Source organism: Cnephaeus nilssonii (assembly GCF_951640355.1).
Source record: "Cnephaeus nilssonii genome assembly, chromosome: 13".
Classification (NCBI taxonomy): domain Eukaryota; kingdom Metazoa; phylum Chordata; class Mammalia; order Chiroptera; family Vespertilionidae; genus Cnephaeus; species Cnephaeus nilssonii.
The window spans coordinates 71,729,288-71,752,111 of record NC_137084.1 but is presented as its reverse complement, the minus strand read 5'-3'; the positions used below and the strand labels follow the sequence as shown (position 1 = coordinate 71,752,111).

General features: G+C 39.4%; 1 protein-coding gene across 1 annotated transcript in view; it reads right to left on the bottom strand.

The window, feature by feature from the left end:
• GUCY1A2 (guanylate cyclase 1 soluble subunit alpha 2) overlaps positions 1 to 22,824 on the bottom strand; it is a 311,442-nt gene that overhangs the window by 251,462 nt on the left and 37,156 nt on the right. The window contains exon 3 of the mRNA XM_079787360.1: positions 15,164 to 15,285. Coding sequence (XP_079643486.1) covers positions 15,164 to 15,285 — 122 coding nt within the window. The remainder of the gene's footprint in view (positions 1 to 15,163; positions 15,286 to 22,824) is intronic.

The following is a 22,824-nucleotide window of genomic DNA, read 5'->3' as shown; positions in this document are numbered from 1 at the left end:
AGACGCAGGAGAAAAGAAGCCGCACCAAATACTTCATTCTTGTACATATCTTAATAGGCAAGCTTAGGGCTACCTGACCTAAAAGAGATTTAAAACTTAACTGTCTGAATTTGAAGCTCTTCCTTTTCCCATAAACTTTTATCACTTTCCCACCACTCTTTGACTCCTAAAGAAAACAAAAGGTTATATGGTAGATCTTTCTTAATATTTGAAAGCAAACAATAATGCATTACCCAAAAGGTCAACCAATTCCAGTCCTTGACAGGAAAAAGATGTTACTCACACAATATGAAAGATGCCACATTCTTTTTAAAGTACTTCTTTGGTGTGGACCAGAAAAGAGTCCGAATTAACTTTTTTTTTTTAAATGCTGGCTTTTCTCAGCCCATTCCCAAGCCTTGCCAGAACATTGCTGCTATTTCCTTTCTAGCTTCCAGGAGGATGTCAAAGGTCAACATAGTTTGTTTTTTCTATCCCACTAACAGTGAAACGGCTGGCCTGGTGCCCTAGAAGGCAAATAGACATTTGAGATTATTTTTTTAGCCTGTGACTATGGTAAGTAACCTTGTTCTAAGTGCAAATCTCACAGTGTGAGCAATCTTCTTTATAAACAACTAGAGGCTCGGTGCACAAAATTCATATATGAGTAGGGTCCCTAGGCTTGGTCAGCAATCAGGGCTGGTCTATGGGGTGACCGGAGGGGTGATCGGGGCCCCCGCTGGCACCAGCCTTGGCTGGCCTGGGGCCTGTGGGCTGGAGGCAGCTCCTGCGTTGAGTGTCCCCCTGGTGGTCAGTGCATGTCATAGCAACCGGTTGTTCTACCATTCAGTCGATTTGCATATTAACCTTTTATTATATAGGATGAGTCAATAAACTTGAATTCTGCTGTCTTCAGATCATGTACTCCAGTAAAGCTTACTACTAACATCCCAGTTTCACTAATCAGATCTAGCCAAAGACTTCACATAAATAAGATAAGAATGAGCCAATACAGTCAAGCTCCTAAGTGGTAAAGCCAAGATTTATCACATCCCATAAGAACATCATATTTGTCTAACATTTAAACATCGCAAAAGCAGAGACCTTGGTTTGTGAATACCATCATTACTCGGATTTTTGCCTCCCATTAGCAACTAGATTCATCCCTTCCTTTAAAGATTTTTTCCCCAAAATGACCAGGATCCTGAGGCCCATGACAGCATTAAAGTGTGTATGTCAGAGTTTGCAGGGGTTGAGGGGGTGGGACAGCGAAGTTAACAAGACCTGAAAGAGCGAACCTGAGATGACATTTAACTGCCTCTTATGTTTGCTTATGATCCTAAACTGAAGTTTGAAATTTGAGGATAATTCACTTAAAACCCATTATTTCTATACAACAATTAAGGTTTTAAGAATGTGATAATGTGTGTCTAAAATTAAGATCATTTCTTAAATGATACTTTGTCTGTTCCAACAAGAGGGGACATGAATTATCTAGCATGTGCTTGATGCTCTGACCTATTATTAATTATAAATCTGGGCAGTAGTAATAATTTTAAGAAATAGAGTTACAGTCACATGGTTTTCCATCATCTTCTGAACGGTTCACTTTAAACTCCCATTAGCTCAATTTACAAATTAAACAGCTACTTGGTGTAGTGCCCTGCTTCAGGTGAAGATTCCATGTAACTACCTGCACACACTGCTATACAGAGATGCAGAAAGCACGGCTACTAAATATAGAAACACTCTTACAGCACACTGCAATATCACCTAATGACTGATGACAGACTGTGAAAAATAATTTACCCTGGGTATTTAAAATGTCAGGGAAGCAATAAAAAAATCAGAGCAGGCAGAAGAGATGATGTCAGTGATTGATGAGGCTTTTGATTTCAGGAAAAGTATTTGGGAAATACAGAAACACCATAACATAAAAGGATTACAAGAAGAAAGGAAGATGTTGTAGTGTAGATGTCACTCACTATAGGATTAAGAAAATAGGTAACTTAAGCAATAAGAGCAGGAAGCTGTTTTACTTTTTTATTGTCTTGAAATGTGTGCTCTCATTCTTGAACAACATTTTTTCATGTGCGAAAGAGTAAAGTGACCCGGAACATAGGGGAACTAGTCGTCTATTCAGATATCAATGCCCTGTGATATTAGAAAAGCATGGCGGGACTATGCTCACAGACACTATTCTAATTTCATCTTCAAGGCACATATCCCTAAATCAGATTAGAAGTAAGACCACAAAACTTGAGGAAAATAAACTCCATATATGGACTCCAATCAACACTGATTATATAGAATTTGGTGCCCTCATGGACTATATTAGAAAAAGCAAAAGACACACAAGTATAAAAATAGACTACAAGCTCTTAAACTCATTTATGTTTGTTAGTTTAGTTTTGATTTTTTTTAATGTGGCTAAAACCAAGTAGAAATAGAAATTCACTTTGGATTTATGATCTTTCTTAAGTATATAATTTTATTCAGCAACTTTTAGAAATGTTTTACTTTGAAATAACTTCACACTTAGAAGAAAGTTGCAGTAATAGTACTTAAAAACACATACTCTCTCTCTCTCTCTCTCGCCCTGGCCAGTGTGCCTCAGTTGGTTGGGAGTCTTCCTGGGCACTGAAAGATTGCCAGTTTGATTCCTGGTCAGGGCAAACGCTCAGGTTGCAAGCTCAGTGCCTGGTAGGGGGCATGCAGGAGGCAGTGGATGGATATTTTGCTCTCACAAGGATGTTTCTCTCTCTCCATCTCCCTTCTTCTCTCTCTAAAAATTAATAAAAATATTTATTAAATAAAAATCAAATAATCTTTCTCTCTCTCCCACACACACACATACAAGCACACACACACAGAATTTGAGAGGGCATAGTAGAAATCACGCCCCTTTACTCCTAAATGCTTCAGTGTGTTCCTGCAGAGGATAAGAATGCTCCCTGACATTCCCACAGTACAATTATAAAGATGAGGAAATTTAACATTATTACGATGCTGTTATCTAACCCACAGTTTACATTCAACTTTTGCTGATTGTCCCAATAGCCCAGGATCCAATAAGGGTCATCCACTTTGTTTGTCTTGTGTCTTTTGTTTTCCTTCCTCTAGAATAGTTCTGTTTCTTGTATTTCAAACAATTTTTCTTGGGTACCTACCCTTCCAGAAATTCCGCCTTGTGGCTGTGTTTACAAAGGATTAAACATGGCCCCTAACCACCAGGTACCATACACACACACACTTTTTTTAAGAAACAAGGATGGAAGATGTGTTACAATTACCATTTATTTTCAGAAACAGAAAAATACGACATGGTAAAAAGAACTATCCTCCTTTTCTATAGTTGGAAAAGCTAAAATCAAATCCATCCTCAATCATGTATTAGCTAAAGTGATCTTGAATAACTCACACTTTGGGCCTTAATTGTTTCATCTGTACAGTGAGATAATAACAGTTAACTACAGAGTTTAAAAAGGTACAAGATAATATATGTGAAAGTTTTCTTTTTATAAATAGTAAAGCACTGTATTCTTTATATATCTAGATGTGTATGTGTACAGGGGTGAGCAAAAGTAGGTTTACAGTTGTTCGCATGGAAAAAGGCATGCAGGTTATGATCATAAAATACAAGAATAAGCTCTGTTTCATGTACTCACTACTGTAAACCTACTTTTGCCCACCGTGTATATGTATATATGTGTCTACTGATGTACTTATGTATATAGATGTATATGTAGTATGTGTATATGGAGACAGAGAGAAAGCTTACGTATGCATTTGATTTGCAGATATTTCTTATGATAGGCTCTTTTCCCGCTCACTGCATAAAAGAGGTCTGAATCCCCAACTTCTCGGTTTATGAGGGGTGGTGCTCCCACTCCTCTTAGGATGGCCGTCTTCAGTGGCCATACACAAGCAGCCTTCCCTTCTGTCCGCTAGGTAGAGAAGTTCTCTTCCTCATGCCCTGTGACCTTCCCATGAGCTTCCAGGCTGACAGTGACAGAAGAGCAGAGATCACGTCTGCCATACCCACTGTCAAATCTCTGGCGCCAGCACAGGCCTGGTACACGCAGGGTACTCCACAAACATTTGTGAAATGGACTGACACAATAGGACTTTGTCCAACCCCACCATCACTGCCTCCTTCTTAAGGCAACTGCTCCTTAAACATCCGTGGGAAAACCAGAACTTTCATCAACCTCCTCCATATCGGGTGAACGCCATGTAAAAAAGAGTTCATCCCTAAAGTTTTGAATCCAGAAATACCGTTGAAACAATGTAAGCACTATACATGCAGAAATCCTATTAGAATTGCTTAAATGAATTAAAAATGAGTCATTAACATAATTATTTAAGCCCTTCCCACTTTCTTTTGTATTCCATTCCATTCCATTTCCTCATAGTACATATCACTCTGACGCTAACATTTTTGTTATCTCTGTGGATTTTTTGTTGTCTGCCTTCCCACTTTCTGTCTGCTTTTCTCTCTGCTGACCCCTAGAACAGTACCTAAAAAAGTAGATACTTAAAAAATATTTGTATTTATGGAATAAAATACTTGAAAAGTGTTTCTTTGATAAGGCAAACATTCTCTACACACATCTCTGGACTAATAAACCTTTCCCTATAGTAATTCAACAATAAAATTTAGCCCAGCTAAAGCCCCAATAATCATTTAGAACTTTGAACTAAGGAAGTTTTCAAGATTTGCAACATGTTAGAATCTCTTGATTACTGAACCTGCCACCTAAAAAATTAAGCTCAAATATGGCACGAAAGCAAATAACGACAAATTAAGAGAAGTGAACCTCTAAATGTTTGGCAGGTCTGCATTGTTCCTTTTTATTCATATGCAGGATTGAGAAACAAAATAATGAAAAATAAAAGGTATGAAAACAAACCAAAAAAAAAAGAAGTAAATGAAAAACAGTCCGAAGTACTAGAAGTGAATGAAGAGGTGAAAGAGGTGTCAGAATATTGTAGGAAATACATGAAATCTGGAGAAACAGAATGAAAAATGGAAAAATGATGGTAATCTGGGGTGCTTTCAGTCAAAATGTTCCTGGGCACTAACCACTCAGTGCAGTAACTCATGAGAATGCGGATCATTTACCACTGCTCTGCCTGTTGTCGGCTGAAATCCCTCTTGACTTCCTCTGTAAAGACCCTACGACAACTCTGCTTTATGAAAGCTCACAGGCAAGTATAAACTTCCCTTCCCCACAGCAGCTGCAAACTCACTCTAAGGCTCACTTTACCCTCCCCACCCCCAGGCTAAATTTGTCCTCTGGTGATTAATAGGATTTCTGGGCCTAACAGTGGAGAGGAAAAAAAGCCTGCATTGGACTAAAACTACATGTGACTCACTATTTCTAACATTCGTTGAACAATCTACCACAAATCAGTGAAAGTTAATGACATAGGATGGAAAAAGGGAGGGATCATCCCAGAACTAGATATGCCCACTTATGCAGAGACAGGAGAAAAATCAGAAAAAAGGAAAAAAAGGTATCATAAATGTATGGTTTAGAAGGTGGCAGTCTAAATCATGAGTCCTCAGCATCAAGATTTAGTAAAGACATAAAGAAAGGCCAAAAAGGAAAAAAAAAAAAAAGCATGACTAGAGCACAGGGTATCTAGCAGGAGGTGTTAGCCTGTGTCAGGAAGATAAAGGACTTTGAATGGAAGCAGGGCCCCACTTCCTGTTTAGAATTCAGATGCAGAACTAAAAGTCCTGAACAGAAGTGGAATAAGTAAAAAAAAATAAAAACTGAGTAATGTACAGGCAGCAACCCTCCTGAGAAATAAGACAAATAATTCAGGCTCTAGAACCTCAAGTTCCAATAAATGTAACTTGGTACCGAATTCCCTAGGAATTAAACTAGAACTTCTTTAGCAGGAGTTTAGGTGGCAGGTCATGGATGTACAAGTCATATCACAATTATTTGGAAAGCTTATTCTTAAAAACAAAAATTCCTGCTACTCAATCTAGACATATATCTAGATATACACTGAGTGGCCAGATTATTATGATCTCTGAATGCATAATAATCTGGCCACTCAGTGTATATCCTATATAATAAAACGCTAATACGCAAATGGTCCCCTCGACCAGGAGTTCGACCAGCAGGCAGGCCAGCCAACTGCTCATGTCCCCTCCCCCTGGCCAGGCTGGCCGGACCCGACCCCACCCATGCACGAATTCCTGCACCGGGCCATACACACACACACACACACACACACACACACACACACACACACACATATATACACTGAGTGGCCAGATTATTATACGTTCAGAGATCATAATAATCTGGCCACTCAGTGTAGCGTCTACAGGCCTAGGTTTTTTGTTTTTTGGTGGGTTTGTTTGTTTGTTTTAATGTCTCTAAACAATCCTACTATACAATCACTAGTGGAATCCACTGTTCTATGGTCTGGAGTAGAGATCATTTCTTCTGGGATTAAGATTCAAATCAATAATGCAAAACAAATCTCTCTAGAAGAGCAAAAGCATAAATTCATCCATGTTAAAATAAAAATTGATGTTTTCAGAGTTGGCTTTTCCTCTCCTTTTCTTTGTCTAGCTCTGAACAAGATTCAATCCTGGCCAGTATGTATGAGTCAGAAATTACTTCAGCATCCTTGCTTATGAAATTCACATCTTGTTTTTTCCTCAAATGACTACTACATATGTCCCACGGGTTTCTTTTCATATCTGTTACCAACACTCCCCTAACTTCAAATGCAATTGTCCCTCATACCATGCATGATTTACCTCTTCTGTGGGGACTCACAGCTGGGTCTTCTGACTCCCCTTCTCTATGAAAGGGAAGCCTGATCCTTCTAGGCCCAACCATTCTCTGTCTGCCATCCACCTGCACCATAACAGTGGTGGACAGCAATGTGCAAGCTGCCCACACAGATACAATAAAAATCACAGATATCACAGGGAAAAATTCTGATGAGTATTTTGAAATCTACATCTTCTTTCTTCACACAAGAAAATTACTATCTCTCATCTTAAAGTTAAGACCAGACTTGGTAGAAATACAGGGGGAAAAAAAAGTGGGCATTATCTGTTGTTAGGCCAGAAATCAATCAGAAATTTGGCCTCAATTATACAATATCTGAACACCTAACTACCTACTATTATTGGTAATAAAAATAGGAAAGGAGAATTCTGAAACACCTAGAAAAATCATACACAATACATAACCGTCCATAGCTCTCTGCATAGAAAAGAAAACATATGGGAATATTTCATATGGGGTTCATGAAAAACAAATCAAAAAAGATCAATATATTTACTTTTTAAAAACAGACTGCCAATGAGATAATAAAGGGAATGTACCATATATAAAAGCCTTAAGTTGAAAAGCATCTTTATTGGAAAACATAAATTTCTACTCACCAAATTAATTAAATAGACTGTGATAGAAATGCTGTCAAAAACACTTTAAATTGACTGGACATCTGAACTCAAGGCTAATAAGAATGACAACTCATCTAGCATAAAACCTAGGATGTTTGAACTTAACTGTAACCTTACTTAAAATTTTCATTAATGTGCAGGACTTATAAATAGCACATTATTAAAATGTATAGTTGAGTCAAAATTAGAGTTATGCAGCAAAAAAAATTAAACCCACAGGCAAGAAATGATTAATTTAATGAATAACAGTCATCAAATATAAAGAAAAAAGTGAGGGGAGAAGAAAGGTGGTATGTTCACTTGAGCTAAAAGATTCAAAAACCAAAAAAAAGTATTTAAGTTAAAAAGCAAATGTGCCAAATCACTATGAATTTATTTTATGAGATGGCAACAGAAACAACCTATGAGTTTGACATGTGAAATTACATGGACCCACAATCATTTCACATAGTAAGGAAAGAATAAACTTCTTTCTCACTCAGAGAAAAAGACAAGATAATAACTGTTCTTTAGTAATAGTGGTCGAGGGTTCAATGAGTCATGCAGCAGACCCTTCCGTCAGATTCAGTCTGCCTGCCTTCCCCACCATCTAATGGTGTGACCCGACACAGACAGCTTGACCTATCTGTGCTTCCATTTCTTCTTTTCTAAGTCAGACATAATTTTCCCTGGAATTCTGCTGATACTAAAAAGAAGTGATATGATCTCCTGATAAAAGAGCAATAATAGATTTTTAAGAGCCTTGAGAAACCTGTTATGAGAGTTTTCATTAAGTGAGTTGGCTTACTGGCCACCAATAGTGTTGAAAGAAATTAAACCATGGCAAGCTGAGGGCTAGGAGAGAATAATGATATTAGCAAAGACTGCTCACGGTGTCTTATGCTTTAAACATCTTCAACAAATAGGATTACAAGTCATATCGCTTTGAAGTGATACCCATATTCCTAAGAGATTTTATTTCCCACTGTCTAATGCTGACTAACTCCATTCTGGGAACTTATTTTTTTACCAAATCAAAGAGAAAGATTCTACTTATCAGTACCATGAATCATTTATGCTAAAAATCTGACCATGAATTTTTAAGCAGTGTATAAATTCAGTCATAAAATTTTGAAAAATCACCCAGAATGGAAAACAGAAAAACAATATTCTTATAGTTTGCATATATCGAAATTTTAAGGTGATAGCAGGTGCTATTTTTGTTTATTAAAAGGGAAAACACGCATTTATTAGAATGACTAAAATCCAAAATCTGATGGTACCAATTTCTGGAGAGGAAGAAGAGAATGGTACAGCCATTTTGGAATACGCTTCGATCATTTCTTTTCTTTTTCTTTCTTTCCTTTTTTTTTGTTTTGTTTGTTTATTGGTTTTTTAAAGAAAGAAAGAGGAAGAGAGAGAGAGAGAAACATTGATGTGTGAGTGCAACATCCATTGGGTGCCTCCTACAAGCCCCTTGTCTCTAAACTGAAAATGATCCAAATTACAATGAAATTGTACTCTCAATACCAATGAGATACAGTCTTAAACATTTTTGTTACTACAGTTCACATACAAAAAGTTTCCCAGTTATATTTGAAATAGTAATGAGCTACGTAAAATGCAATATCATGACAATTATCATAATTGAGAGAAATAGAGACTTGTATAGTTAGCTTTAGAGTGGTCATGTAAAGTCAATCACATTCCAACAACTCTGGAAGGTAGCATGAAGTAGTGAAAATAATCTGGGTTTACCCTGGCCAGGTAGTTCAATTGGTTAAAGCGTCATCCCTTCATGCCAAGGTTGTGGGTTTGATCCCCAGTCAGGGAAAATATAAGAATCAATGAATACATAAATAAGTGGAACAATCTTCTCTCTAAAATCAATCAATTAAAAATTTTTACTTTTTTAAATTTTTTCTTATTTTAAATCCTCACCTGAGGATACTTTTCCATTGATTTTTTAGAGGGGATTAAGAGAGGGGGAGAGACAGAGAGAGAGAAACATTGATGTGAGAGAGACACATCGGTTGGCTGCCTCCTCCTGCATGCACCCCAATCCAGCAGGGATCTAGCCTGCCACTGAGGTACATGCCCTTGAATGGACTCTAACCCTTCAGTCCCAAGGCCGATTCTCTATCCACTGAGACGAATCGGGTAGTGCTCAATAAAAAAATAAAAAAAAATTTTAAAGAAGGCAGGGTTTGGTATCAGACTGACGTGGGCTTAATTCCTGCTTTTTGCGGCTTGTCATCACTGACAAAGGAACTTAACAAGTTCCTGGCTCTCGGCATCAGTTTCCTCACCTAAAAAAACTGAGCAATATTGACCTCCCAGGTATACTGTAAACATTCTTCTGTGAATATTCAATAATAAGAGCAAACACTTATGAAATATTGTCATGTATCAGGCTTCGTTATATATAAATACTTTATATAAATTATTTAATGTTCCGAACAACTTTAGGAGGTATGGAATTATATTATCCCCATTTCACAGGTTAGGAATATGAAATGTGAAAGGTTGCATAACCCATTCCAGCTCACACAATTAATAAGCGGTGGAGCTGTGCTTTCAGCACAAGTAGTCTGGCTCCTTTTGGCTCCAAACCACTGTATTGTAACACCGTCATTAAATCGGTTACTAAATCAGGGGCCTTCCAACCGCCTGAACTCCAGTTCATCTCATTAAACTATGGACCCTATCTACTTTTAATGAAAGCAGAAATGACCACTTACCAACTTGTAGTAACAAAAACTATACTAGCAGAATTTATTTATTGCTATCGATCTTAATTCATCTGTAAAGCCAGTAAATGGTTATTACATCAACTATGCTAAGTATTTTAAACGTATTCCAGCTTACTAAAAAATTATATGATGAAGAGTTATTCTAAGAAAACCCCAAGGTAATCTTAACCCTAAGTAAGGCTTCAGTGTTATGGCCAATTAAAAGGCTCTAGATGCACATTCAAAATCACAATAAAACCAAAAAGTACCTACAAGTTAACATGTAAGCAACAAACTATTGCTTATAAAAAACAATCAATGTAAAGCTCCATACCAGCTCATGGTTCTAGAATCTGTGGTACTTTGTGGAGAGCTCCGATTTCATAGTATTTCAGAGTCCTTGAGGCCAGGAAAATACTATGAGGTAGAAGCCCCAATGGTCATCTCCTCCTCCTCCTCCTCCTCCTCCTCGCCTTCCCAACAAATAATCCCCTGACAACATTACTTGGATTGTGACTTGACACATGCTAAGTCTTTGGAGACAACAAAGCCCCACTCTAACAGAAGACCTGTGAAACAGACAACTTGAATGAACACTCCCTCACAATCCACGTCCTTCCTGATTATTTTGAGAGAAAACACACTTAACAAGGGCAGTATAAGGCTATGCTTTGTTAATACTTAGTAAATAACTGATACCTATTAAAATATCAAACCTTAATTTGCTACATGTCATCAGCAAATAAATTACCTAGAGCTCTCATTTCTATCCTAGTGTGGAATGCCTTTTCCTACACCATCTCCTCCAACTCATATATACCAAAACACCCACCACCCCTTTAATGGCATTACAACGGAAATAGTCATCACCCCTGATCATTTTAAATCACATTATGGCAAAGGGAGCTGTGCATTTTATCATCCTTCTCCCTTAGCTCTGTCCCCACCATATTACCTAAGTCCACACCACAGGACCAGGTGGCACCACGTGGTATAGACACTTTCATGCTTTATCATAGAGGCTTCATGGTACCACTCGACCATTACATTTCCCAAGAAAATGCTCAATGCTGCGACTCACAGGCACGTACATACATTTTTACTACTTAACTGGAGCTAAAAATGGGCTTTGTGGATTATGGCTGGGAAAGGTTTACATTTTTCAGACAACCAGAATTAGAAGATCATTTTGGTATGCAAGAGACATATACCAAATAAAGCAATCAATTTAACACTAAAAGCCTTTATCAGGGAGGGCATGGTTCACAACCATCGTTCTTTGTACAGCCTTTTCCCAGAGTTTAAAGCTTCATTAGACTGCTACACTGCATTATCCCAGCGACTGCCAGAGCACCAAAATGAGGCAAATAGATGACAGGGAGCAGTCTGTACTTAATATCCCTAATTTGTAAATGATGAGACAGAAATAGCAACAACCGGTTTCTAAGCCAACAAAAGAGAAATAAATGGTGAAAATCTTGCTGATTGGAAAAAGTCCTTTCCCATTAGCAGCAGGCATGAACTGCTCTGTAATGTGCATGCGCTTTTTCGGGGAGTCCTGGGGAAGCCGGGACTGAGCAAACACAGGACAGAGGCCTCACTGGCCTTCTGTAGCAAGCTCACTCCCTCTCTTCAGGCGCCTCTTTCTTATTCCATGCCAACCACTAGATTCAAAGTCCAACCTGAAGAGCCAATTAATAATCAAACTATCTACAGGAGTATAGTAAATCGATAGAGATGGACCCTCTGAAAAGAGTAAAATTTGCTACTCTGATCATATTTTCTGACCTATGACTTTAAAGCCTTTTTCCTTATTAGGTAAAATATAAATAACATAGAAATGAGTGAGCAAACACATTTCTAGTCTCTACCATTTCTAGGTTAAGGTGAGAAAAGTATGTATTTCCCAATCCCACCAATGTTCTAACCACTTTCCCCAAAGGTAATGAATATAAATCATAGGGTTGGAAAACTGCCCGCTGGCATCCACAAAGAAGGTTTCCAAGCATCAAAATTTGTCCTAAACTGGTTAAAACTATTTCTCCATACCAAACTCCCACCCTCAAAAAAACCAATTTCCTTTCTTGTGTAGCGGTTTTCTGTCCAGTGAGTTAATCAACTCTTGCATGCTCATAAATGATTACACAAGAGAATTTAAATGTAATTTTTTAAAAAGATAAAATCTAAGCAAACCAAAATAAATCATAGTTCAATGACTTGTTAAAAACAAAAGTCTCATTGAGCCCTGGCTGGGTGGCTCAGCTGGTAAGAGCATTGTCCCAATATGCTAAATTATGGGTTCAATCCCCAGACACATATAAGAAGCAACCAATGACTGCATAAACAAAGTGGAACAACAAAATAATCTATATGTATAAAAGCCTAAGTGACCACTCAACCAGTAGACTGGTTGCTATGATGCACACTGACCACCAGGGGCAGACGCACAATGTAGGATCAGCCCCCTGGTGGTCAGTGCACTCCCACGGCCAACCTCCATGGCCCCTCCCCCTGGCTGGCCGGCCAACCTCCCATGGCCACCCCCTGCCCCCCGCTGGCCGGCCCCGATCAGGACTGGGCAAGATGCCCTGATGGGCCCCAATCGCCGGCCAGGCCAAGGGACCCCTCCAGGGCATGATTTCGTGCACCGGGCCTCTAGTATATTTATATTTTGTTTCTCTCTCTCAAATCATTTTTTTTTCAAAATGGGGAGGAAAACACAAAGCTTTCATTGAATATGACCAGTAAAGCTGTTATCTTTGTCCTCAGAGAGTCAATATTTCAAGAGTTATGAAAGGACATTATTCAAAAGAGAACAGCTACCTCATAGGCCCATAATTACCTGTTAGATCCAGGCCAGCATCTGGTCAAGACATGGCAGGCATTTAGTTTTTCTCTTCAGAAATTTAAATTTTACAAGATCGCACCTTTTATATTTTAGGAACAACCCATGATTAGAGGGGGAAAGTGGGGGGAAAGTAGAGGGGGAAAGTGTTACTTTTCTAGAACAAATGTAGTATTTACAGAAATCCCAAACCTGATATACAGTCATCTTCTAAATTATAAGTACCTAGCTTAAATCTACTCATTCCCTAATATCATCAGGTAGCCCACGACCTGTTGTTCTTTCTACTCACTATTCACCCTGCACCTCATGGCTACTGTTGAAGGGCAACTAAGCTGCTCTGGGCCACAGTGTCACCTGGTGGTTACCACGCCAAATTGTCTGACCTAGAGTTTCTCTGTGGACTTGTGCACACTTGCTTGCAAGTCATGGTTCAGATGCCATTAGTACTCCTTATATATTTATTATCTTGAACAACTCATACTCTCTCTAAACCACTGATTCTCAAGGTAGGGAGCAAAAGGAAATGAGATGTGAAATGTTTATAAATGGATAAGAGCAACTTTCCAAAATACTATGCCCTGGCTGGTTTAGCTCAGTGGATAGAGCATCTGCCTGCAGACAGAAGGGTCCCAGGTTTGATTCCGGTCAAGGGCACATGCCTGGGTTGCGGGCTCAATTTGGGGGACGTGCAGGAGGCAGCCGATCCATGATTCTCTCTCATCATTGATGTTTCTATCTCTCCATCTCCCTTCCTCTCTGAAATCAATAAAAGTATATTTTAAAAAAATACTAATCATCCCTCAGCCAAGATTCTGATACATCCTTCTTAGTGGGGCATCATCTCACCCACCCCTTGAAAATCATAATGTGTCCAGAGAAAAAGATGTTAATGATGGGAGAGTCCTTGAAAATACAAAATCAGAAAACTGTGAACAGCTCCTGGTTAATGCCCATCTCCCTCCTCCTTTATCCTCATCCTTCATCTGCTCCAACAATAGGATTTACTTGGGGTACAACATTCCCACAGTTGTACTAAGATTGAGCTATTACAGACAAACCGCATACACATCTATATGCCTCCCCTCACAAAATCTCCATGTTCTTAGTGTAATATTTTGTGTTTACAAAGTTACCTAGGATGAAAATGTAGTCATGGATTCTGGAGTCCCAGCTTGAGTGTAAAAGCCATATCTACCTCTAGGAGTCAGATATGTTTAGAAAAATCTGGGGTGACGTCACCCGGGATCTGTTTGTGAAAGGGACTCAGAAGTCTCCAGGGAAAGCACTTACTCCAAAGGGAGAGAAAAATTGGGCAAACAATTTTGCCCCAATCTCCATCTCCTGACTCTGAGGGAAATGTGATTCTGAGCTCCCCCTGGAGTCAGTCCCTAAGATTTCTTGTCCCTGCCACCACTGCATGGATTCCTCTCAGTCATAAGGAAAAAGGAGGATTCAAAAAGATTTGAAAGAGGTTATTGTTCACTAAAAAAACCTCTGTAAGACATTAGGGCAAGATGTATTCCTGCTGTGGTAACTACTTTGCATATAATACAACATAGGTCTCCCACACCAAGAATATCACATATTACAGTGTGACAGTATGGTTCGTTATGGTACCTTGATGCTGAGTGCATGATTAAGTACAGTTTACAGCAGCACTGCTTAGTCATTTGGGGAGCACCCAAAAATAGCGCCTCGGTCATAAATACTAGTATCTTTAAGATGGACACACACACTACCACACAAGGCACACAGCCCTCAGGAGATGACCTGCCTCACTGCCTCTGAGTCCACTGTGAGCACCTATGTCCTATCCTCCAGCCACAACCAGAGCCTCCCAGAAACAATGGAGCAATCATAACAGAAATAATAGCATCTGGGCTTTGAGAGGACAGAAAGAGCCTCCATTTTAGCTGAGGGTAAACATACTTAGAGAAGTTTCCCTGGAATGTATTTTTATTATAATGTTTTTCTATCTCCAGGCAAATACCACATATAATTTCTACTTAAGCATCTTCAGGAGTATTGAAATTAAATCACTTGACGACAAGGTCTCAATCTGCCATAGCCTCAACCTACCGAACTTTTCATTAGTAGCAAATAAAACATTTACACCTTTACTTTTCCTGTTCTCCTCATTCATTCTCTCTTAACCATATAAACACATAGTTAATATACCGAGCATATTAGCAGTGCACTGAAGAATTCCCGAGATGTCCTCGATTTCCTCTTTGCTGGAATGGTCCGCATAGGAGCATCTGTTAGAGATATTGTGGAAATTCTTTTCTGCATCCCTGTAACTAAGAAGAAAACAAAATCAGCATATGGAGAAAAATGTCAAAGCATCTGCATCTGCGAATGCACTCATATACATACGCACCAATGCACGTGGTCTATGCTCTCAGCATAATCACGTTTTAAAATAACTGAACCTTTAAGACATAGTTTATGACATTACCCACCATTAACATCAGCATTAGCAGAGTGGACCTGGAACTGGAGACAATCAGTAATAAGGAAGCTATGTTTGGAAAAAAATAATAAATGAGGAAAACCAGAAGGTAGATGAGCTTTATGTAACTAATGTTTCCTTATGTGAGTGTTTCATAGCTGCTGGTAATCGTTTCTATACAGAACTTGCCTAGAGAAAGAATTAACACCACCAATTTGGTGCATTGGCACCAACTGTGTTGAAAGCAAATACGTCTTAACCTCTATCACAGACAGTCAGGAAGACAGCGTGGTGCTTGGATAATAAGCAAACAAATTGGAGGCTGGCAGAATTTCAATCACGGCCTCACCATTTTCTTTTTGGACTAACAAAACCAATACGTGATATTATATTAGTTTCAGGTATACAACAGGGTTATTCAACATTAATATACGTAACAAAGTGGTCACCATCTGTCATCATCCAAGGTTGTTTCGCCGTTATTGACTAGATTCCCTATGCGGCACATTGCAGCCCTGTGACTTATTTTATAACTGAAACTGCGTACGTCTTGTGCCCTTTTACCATTTTCTGTCTGTGAGATTGGGGGCAAGTAACCTCATCTCTGTTAGTCTAACTTTCCTCCCTAGGGTTCCTGTGCGGACGGAATGGCAGAATGCTGTAACCAGATGTTGACTGGAACTTCTCCAGCTGCTCTGACTTAGAGCTAAGGCACCAAAGCTCCCACATTCCAAAAGAGAAGCCAAGAAGACCAGACGTTCCAGAACCTCCCAAATGACTGAAGAGCCACTGCCACTGTCACCCACCACCATCTGACAGGAGCGGAGAGATATGCAAACACGGAAAGGAAATCCTCAGAAGAGCCACTGACCTAGGAAGAGAGCCCTGTTAATGGTTTTCCCCTCCTCCCCATGAGGAAAGGAGAGCAGGGGGGTGCTCCCTGCGAAAGCCCAGCTGCTGAGAGAGTTTGGGGCTTGGATGTCTCACTCCTCAGTGGACATCTGCTGAGGAATTCTGGACCATCCCTTTGTGCCACACTGAGTAGAGAAAGAAGTTTCCGGAGAGAGTTACAACAGGGAAAAGAAAGAGAGCCAAACTGGGAACAGCCTGTAGTCCTACCATTCAGCAAGGCAAAAAAAAAAAAAAAAAAGCTTTCCATGGATTCAGGAGATGCCACAAAGAGAGGCAAGCCTGATGTTCCATCCACTGTTTTCCAGGCCGGGGCAGGAATCCCACTAGCAAGACTGAGTGAGGCGTGCAGGCCTCAGGTCCAGGGCAGGGGCCTCTGAAGCACAGCGGGGCCCATCCATGCACCTCACTGAGGACATCACAGCCAAGCAGGGACTATTGCAACAACCAGTGAGGTTTTCCTGTCCATTCTCGCCTGACACCACCCATCGGAAGAGAACGGGACCTAGAAAGGGGTGGCCTGGAGTGTCGGAGTGAATAGCCACATCACTGCTTTGGGAGTTCCTCAGGCCAAGCCTGGCCCAGGCACAGAGGGATATAGGAGTGAGATGGGACATGAGATTAAAGATTTCATTGGTCTGAAGTGGACTTTATACTCCCTGAATGTACTTGGAAAACAGTGATGTGCCCAAGCTAATATTGAAGGGGACTCATGCTAACATGTTCGGCGTGATTGGAGAGAAAAGGTAAAATGGTTTAATGGTTGTACACCTTACTGAGATCTGACTCCAAAAAAACAGGCAAAATGCTTTCTATAGTTTCTAGAAGGCAGTACTCAGTCAATAAAAGGTGGAAAGGGGAACATGGGTGTTAAACAGAGACAAAGAAAGTATAATTTTTAAATCAAGTGCCACCATTTTCAAATATTTTTGTCACAGCCCCGATTTATTCATCTGTACAATGATTCTATGAAATAGGTAGTTAGGACTAAATAAAATAACAGATGTAAAGTGCCCCATGTATTGCCTCACACGCAGGGAGCAATCAATAGATATTAGTTTTCATCTAACTTCTTGTTTTTATTCCATAAGATAGTTATTTTTTGTAAATACATAAAAACACTAGATCGTGTTTTAGATTTAAAAAATCTACAACCACAAAAATCTGACCATGGAAACCTAAGTAATACCATTGAAGTTTGTTTCCAGAATAATCAGAGTTCACCCACTCCTAATTTTACTTCTAATGTTCTATTGAAATTATTCTAGCTTAATCCCCATCCAATTGTCAAAAGAAAAAGAGAACAGAAGGTTGGCTGTATAAAACAAACACAGGGCCCACAGTGATGACTGGAGTAATAGAATTTAATTTTAGATGGCTATAGGAAATGGCATTCCGGGCCAATATGAGGTTGGCAGCAGTCCTACCCAGGGTATTAGCACAACGATGCTAATTCTGGCAAAAAAAAAGAAAGTTAATGACATCATTCTAAATGCATATTTCTTTATACTTTCATGTTAAAATATATAATGAATGAACATAAAAACTCCAAAAGATTGATTATTATGTGTTTTTCAATCATAGTGTTAAAGAAATCTCTGCTTTGTCTACACTGTCATAGTAACCCACTTTTGTGAGCTACAGACCAGTAGAAGTAATGCAGTATAAACATGAGTGACAGTAGTTGGGTTAGGCATTCCAGAGGCAGAAATTTAGGTTAAAAAAAAAAATCCAAACTCTGTAAGAAGAAAGTGGTAACTAGAACATGAAGGGGGCATGCTTATATTTAGCTCCTGATGCTAAACAACTGATTTCAAACTTTGAAGGCTCAAGGAGGACAGGGAAAGGATGTAGCGGGAGGGCCAAGGGAAAGACAATCCATGAACATTGAGGTGCATAGGAGTCAGGTACTAATGGTGGTAATAATTCAACAAATGTACTGATGATCCTTGTGTACCAGGCACTGTACTACTTTATATGATTATATGACTTAACACATTATTATCATTAATATTTTATTCAAACTTTACCCCAACCCTGCAATTATTACCCTTTTAAAAATAAGAAAATCGAGGCTCAGAGTGGTTAAGTAATCCGTCCAGGATCAAAGGTAGAATCTGACTTTTAAGTCTAATGTATCTGGTATGTCTGCTTCCGAAGCACATTTTCTCAGTCCCTGCTCTATACTACACAACAAGGATGCACAGAGAGGAGGAAGGGCAGAAGACAGCATCAAGAATGACATCAGACACAAATGTCATCGTAAAGCAGATTTTCCTCCATCCTGACTTCCTTTTTGTTCCCAGGGGAACCCTGGTATCTCCCCTACTTACCCCTTTTTCTTCTCAGTAGTCTTTCCACCCAACACTGCCCAAAAACCTAGTCCATTCCCTAGAGGCTTGAGTTAAAGCAGCACAAGCATGTACACTCAATGCTCCCTTTTCTCATTCTAGGTTGAGGGAGGAGAAGACAACTATGCTACACAAGCAAGAAGCTATCCAAGTGAGCATGCTTGTGTAGAATTCATACAGTAATCAAAAGGTATCATAAAATCAATTTGACACACAGTGGCAGAACATTAAGCGTTAATGGAAAACTATGCAAATAAATCAATGTAATCTATAATAATAAAAGTGTAATATGCTTATTAGACCAGATAGCCAAAAGTCCTTCCGGATGTCATTCTGGATGTCCTTCCAGACGAAGCTGCAGCAGCGGGGGGCCAAGGCAGAGGTGGTTAGGGGCGATCAGGCAGGCAGGCAAGCAGTTAGGGGTGATCAAGCAGGCAGGCAGAGGCGGTTAGGAGCCATCAGGCAGGCAGGCGAGTGGTTAGGGGCAATAAGGCAGGCAGGCAAGTGGTTAAGGGTGATCAGGCAGGCAGGCAGAGGTAGTAGGGGTGATTAGGCAGGCAGGTGAGCGGTTAGGGGCGATCAGGCAGGCAGGCAGGCAGAGTGGTTAGGGGTGATCAGGAAAGCAGGCAGGTGAGCAGTTAGGAGCCAGCAGTCCTGGATTGCAAGAGGGTGCAGGCCGGGCTGAGGGACTCCCCTCCTGCCCCCCTATGCACGAATTTTGTGCACCGGACCTCTAGTTTAGCTATAAAGAAAAGGGTCCTGGGTACTAGCACTATAATTTTAGAATTCTATTGGGCCCTGGAGATTATTCCTACCCTTCATTTTACACCCCCTTCCCAAGCATAATTCACTCTTTTATCCATTATATACACATCTGTGTATATACCCCTAGGGTGCAAGTTATTCATTTATTCACACTTCCTCACTGTCCCCCCCAAAATGGTTAGTCCCTGCTATGTACCAAGCATTTACAAAGGTACAGAAATATAAAAGATAAATAACCAAATAATAAAATAAGTGAGATCATATAAGCTAATGATAAGCACTATGAAAAGGAATAATGAAGAGTAAAACAATAAAGAATGATCAGAGTTGGAGGCTGAGGTAGGGGATGGAGGGCCACTTTAGATTGGGTGGTCAGGGAAGGTCCTTCGGAAGATATTATATTTAAACAGACACCTAAATGTATAAAAAGAATAATCTACACAAACATCTGGGAACAAAGCATTACAGGAAAATGAAACAGTGCATGCAAAGGCCTGGAGGTTGAGCGAGCTTGGTATAGTTGAGATACCAACAGGTGGTTGGAATGCTGGAGTGGAGTGAAATAGGGGGAGTGGAAGGGGATGAAATCAGAGAGGTTCACAGAGGACAGGTCACAGGAAGAATTCAGATTTTATCCGATCAGTCTTGATATGGTTCAAAGCCGGGATTTCAAAGTGTGATCCCTGGACCTGCAGGATCAGCATAATCTGGGAATTTAGACATGCCAACTCCTTTGGCTGAGTTATAATAAATAAGACCTCCATATTAGTATCTCACCTAAAAAAATATATGAATTGATGCTGTGAATACAATAAAAACAAGGCAGTGTGACAAAAACAAAGTAGGGTGTTTGTATGTGTTTATGTTTTATTCAGACACAAGTGATTAATAAATCTGAATTATATTTCAAAAAAAAAAATTTTAAGCATGCCAATTCTTGAGCCTCTCCCAGACAACCTGATCAGGAACTGTGGAGACGGGGCCCAGCAATCTGAGTTTCAGCAAGTCTGACAGGTGATTCTGATACCCGTTAGCACTTGAGAACCACTGGGCTAAAGTAAATGGTATGACCTAATTTTTTAATCATTTGGCTGTGGTGAGAATATAGTGTTAAGGGACAGGAGTAGATACCAAAAAACTAGATGGGAACCATCAGTGAGAGAGGATGGTGACAATGGAGAGGAAGAGATTTATCACATTGCATGAATAAATTATTTTAATGCTCATTTTCCAACTTGAATGATGTCTATGAATAAATAAATGAACAAGTGAATGGGTAAGTTAAGGAGCAGCACAAACGTTTAAAGATAAAGTTGCTGAGCTGCAGAGAGGTTCTCTTACTGCCTCCATCCTCTACTCCCTCCCAACCCTCCATCTGTGTGATCCTTTGAACAGCTGCTCCCTGCATTCAAGTCTAGGTCTTGGAGACTAAAAATGCCTCTGAGGATGTCTATGGGCTACTGGCATATGAATTCATCAAGAGGCAGAATCATGCAATCCTGGAGCTCTAATAAATAAAGCAGATCCAAGGGCAGAGCTTTAAAGGAGAGGAAAGGGAGGGTGGGAAGGTCAGTGGTTAGAGGCTGGATTAAGAAACTGAGAAGGGCTAGCTCCTACTCCCTGCAATCCCTCTGGATTCATCGTCTCAACCCCCAAGGCACCTATAAGCTGAATTACCTCAAGACAAGCCTTAGGCAAAGCCCCCTTTCAGGGATTAGGAAAAGCATCTATTCCCCACCCTAACCTCCCCAGGAATATGTAAAATAATACTTGCCAGCACTTGCTACCTGAAATCCCTTTCACTAAAAAAGAAAAGAAAAATTAAAAAAACATTCCTTTTTACAGTTAGAGATAAAAAGCCTTCATTTGTATTTTCTTAAGAGGAACAACACCTTGGTGTGAACACATGTAAATCCAAATGCTAGTGGTAACAGATGCCCTCCTTTCTCAGTACTGAAAAGAGAAAGGAAGCGGAAAGAAGAAGTCTAAAAGGCAAAGGAGGGCTTTGGACATGGAAGCCGCGACTGAAGGAAAGGAAGGAGAAAGTCAAGAAAAGCAAATATAACACTATTCTGCCAACTCGTCCTTTTTGTCTTCATTGGCATGAGTACAAATACAGGCAGTGAGCAAAGGTACGTCAAGTCCTCAGAAGGCAGCCAACACCCAAGTAAGAAGTATGCTAACAGGTCTATTTGGAACCAGTCGGACTTCAGGACACCTCTTTATATTGGAGTCACATTCCCTGTCTGTTTTCATTATACTGTGTCTGCATTAAACAGAACTAGAAAGGCCCATTTAGGCAACAAACAAAGAACCACCACAGGCTATTTCTACACAGATGGAGAGAAGGGAGAGTTGAGGCAGTAACTTAGATAAAAGACAACTCCATCTTAAAAACAAAATATAAATTTTTGGCTGATCATGGTAATATAGTCTAGTTATCTATTTGATCAAATTTACAAGATTCCCATTCCAATTTGCCTAGAAGACATAATTTAGTTCACAAATGGGACTATTTCATCAGTTATTATTGGATTTCACATTAGAAAGGGCATTCATAACTCCATAAAATAATTTGCATTTGATTACTAATATTGTCATAAAATATTAATAATAATGATGATAATAAACCTAAGAGCAAATATGTAGTACTTACCATATACCAGGAACTGATCTAAGAATACTGGCAAATTTAATCCAACACCATACTTAGAAAGCAGCATATCCAATGAGAATAATTAAGTTTTATTTAGAATGTGTGGAGAGAGATTAATTTGACGTTCTTACATTCTTTATCTCCATTAGGTTAAACCATTTAAAATCCCTAATGGCCTCAAACTAAAAGCCATCTTGTGAGTTTAAATAATGTGTTTTTCCTAGCGAGGCACTCTTGAGGATTGATATGACAAAGTTTCAAAGCAATTCCCTTTGAAATGACAACATAATCATCACGCACTTCAAGTATATGGCATCATACTAGGTACTGTTATTTTTCTACTAAGTTTTCTTCACTTTTGTTTTATAAAAAAATTATATAACACCTTAATAGAAAAAAATATATATCCTTGAGACTCATGACAATGACTAGTAACCATAAATGTTCAATGATTCCAAAAGCATGTCAAGAGGTATCAGGATTTGAATCTTAATTCCTCAAAAGTTCTTAAAAACTTACAAAGAAAAATCATGGTAGCACATAGAGAATATTAACAAGGTGAATTAAAAATATGTCTTCCTAATGCCAATGAATTTAATTTAAATAGCTAGATTGCATCGGAAAGTAAATCTAGGATTTTGTATTTGCCAATTGCTTTCTGCAACAGCCAATCAAAGGTCATATGTGGAGTCTAATGAACAAAATA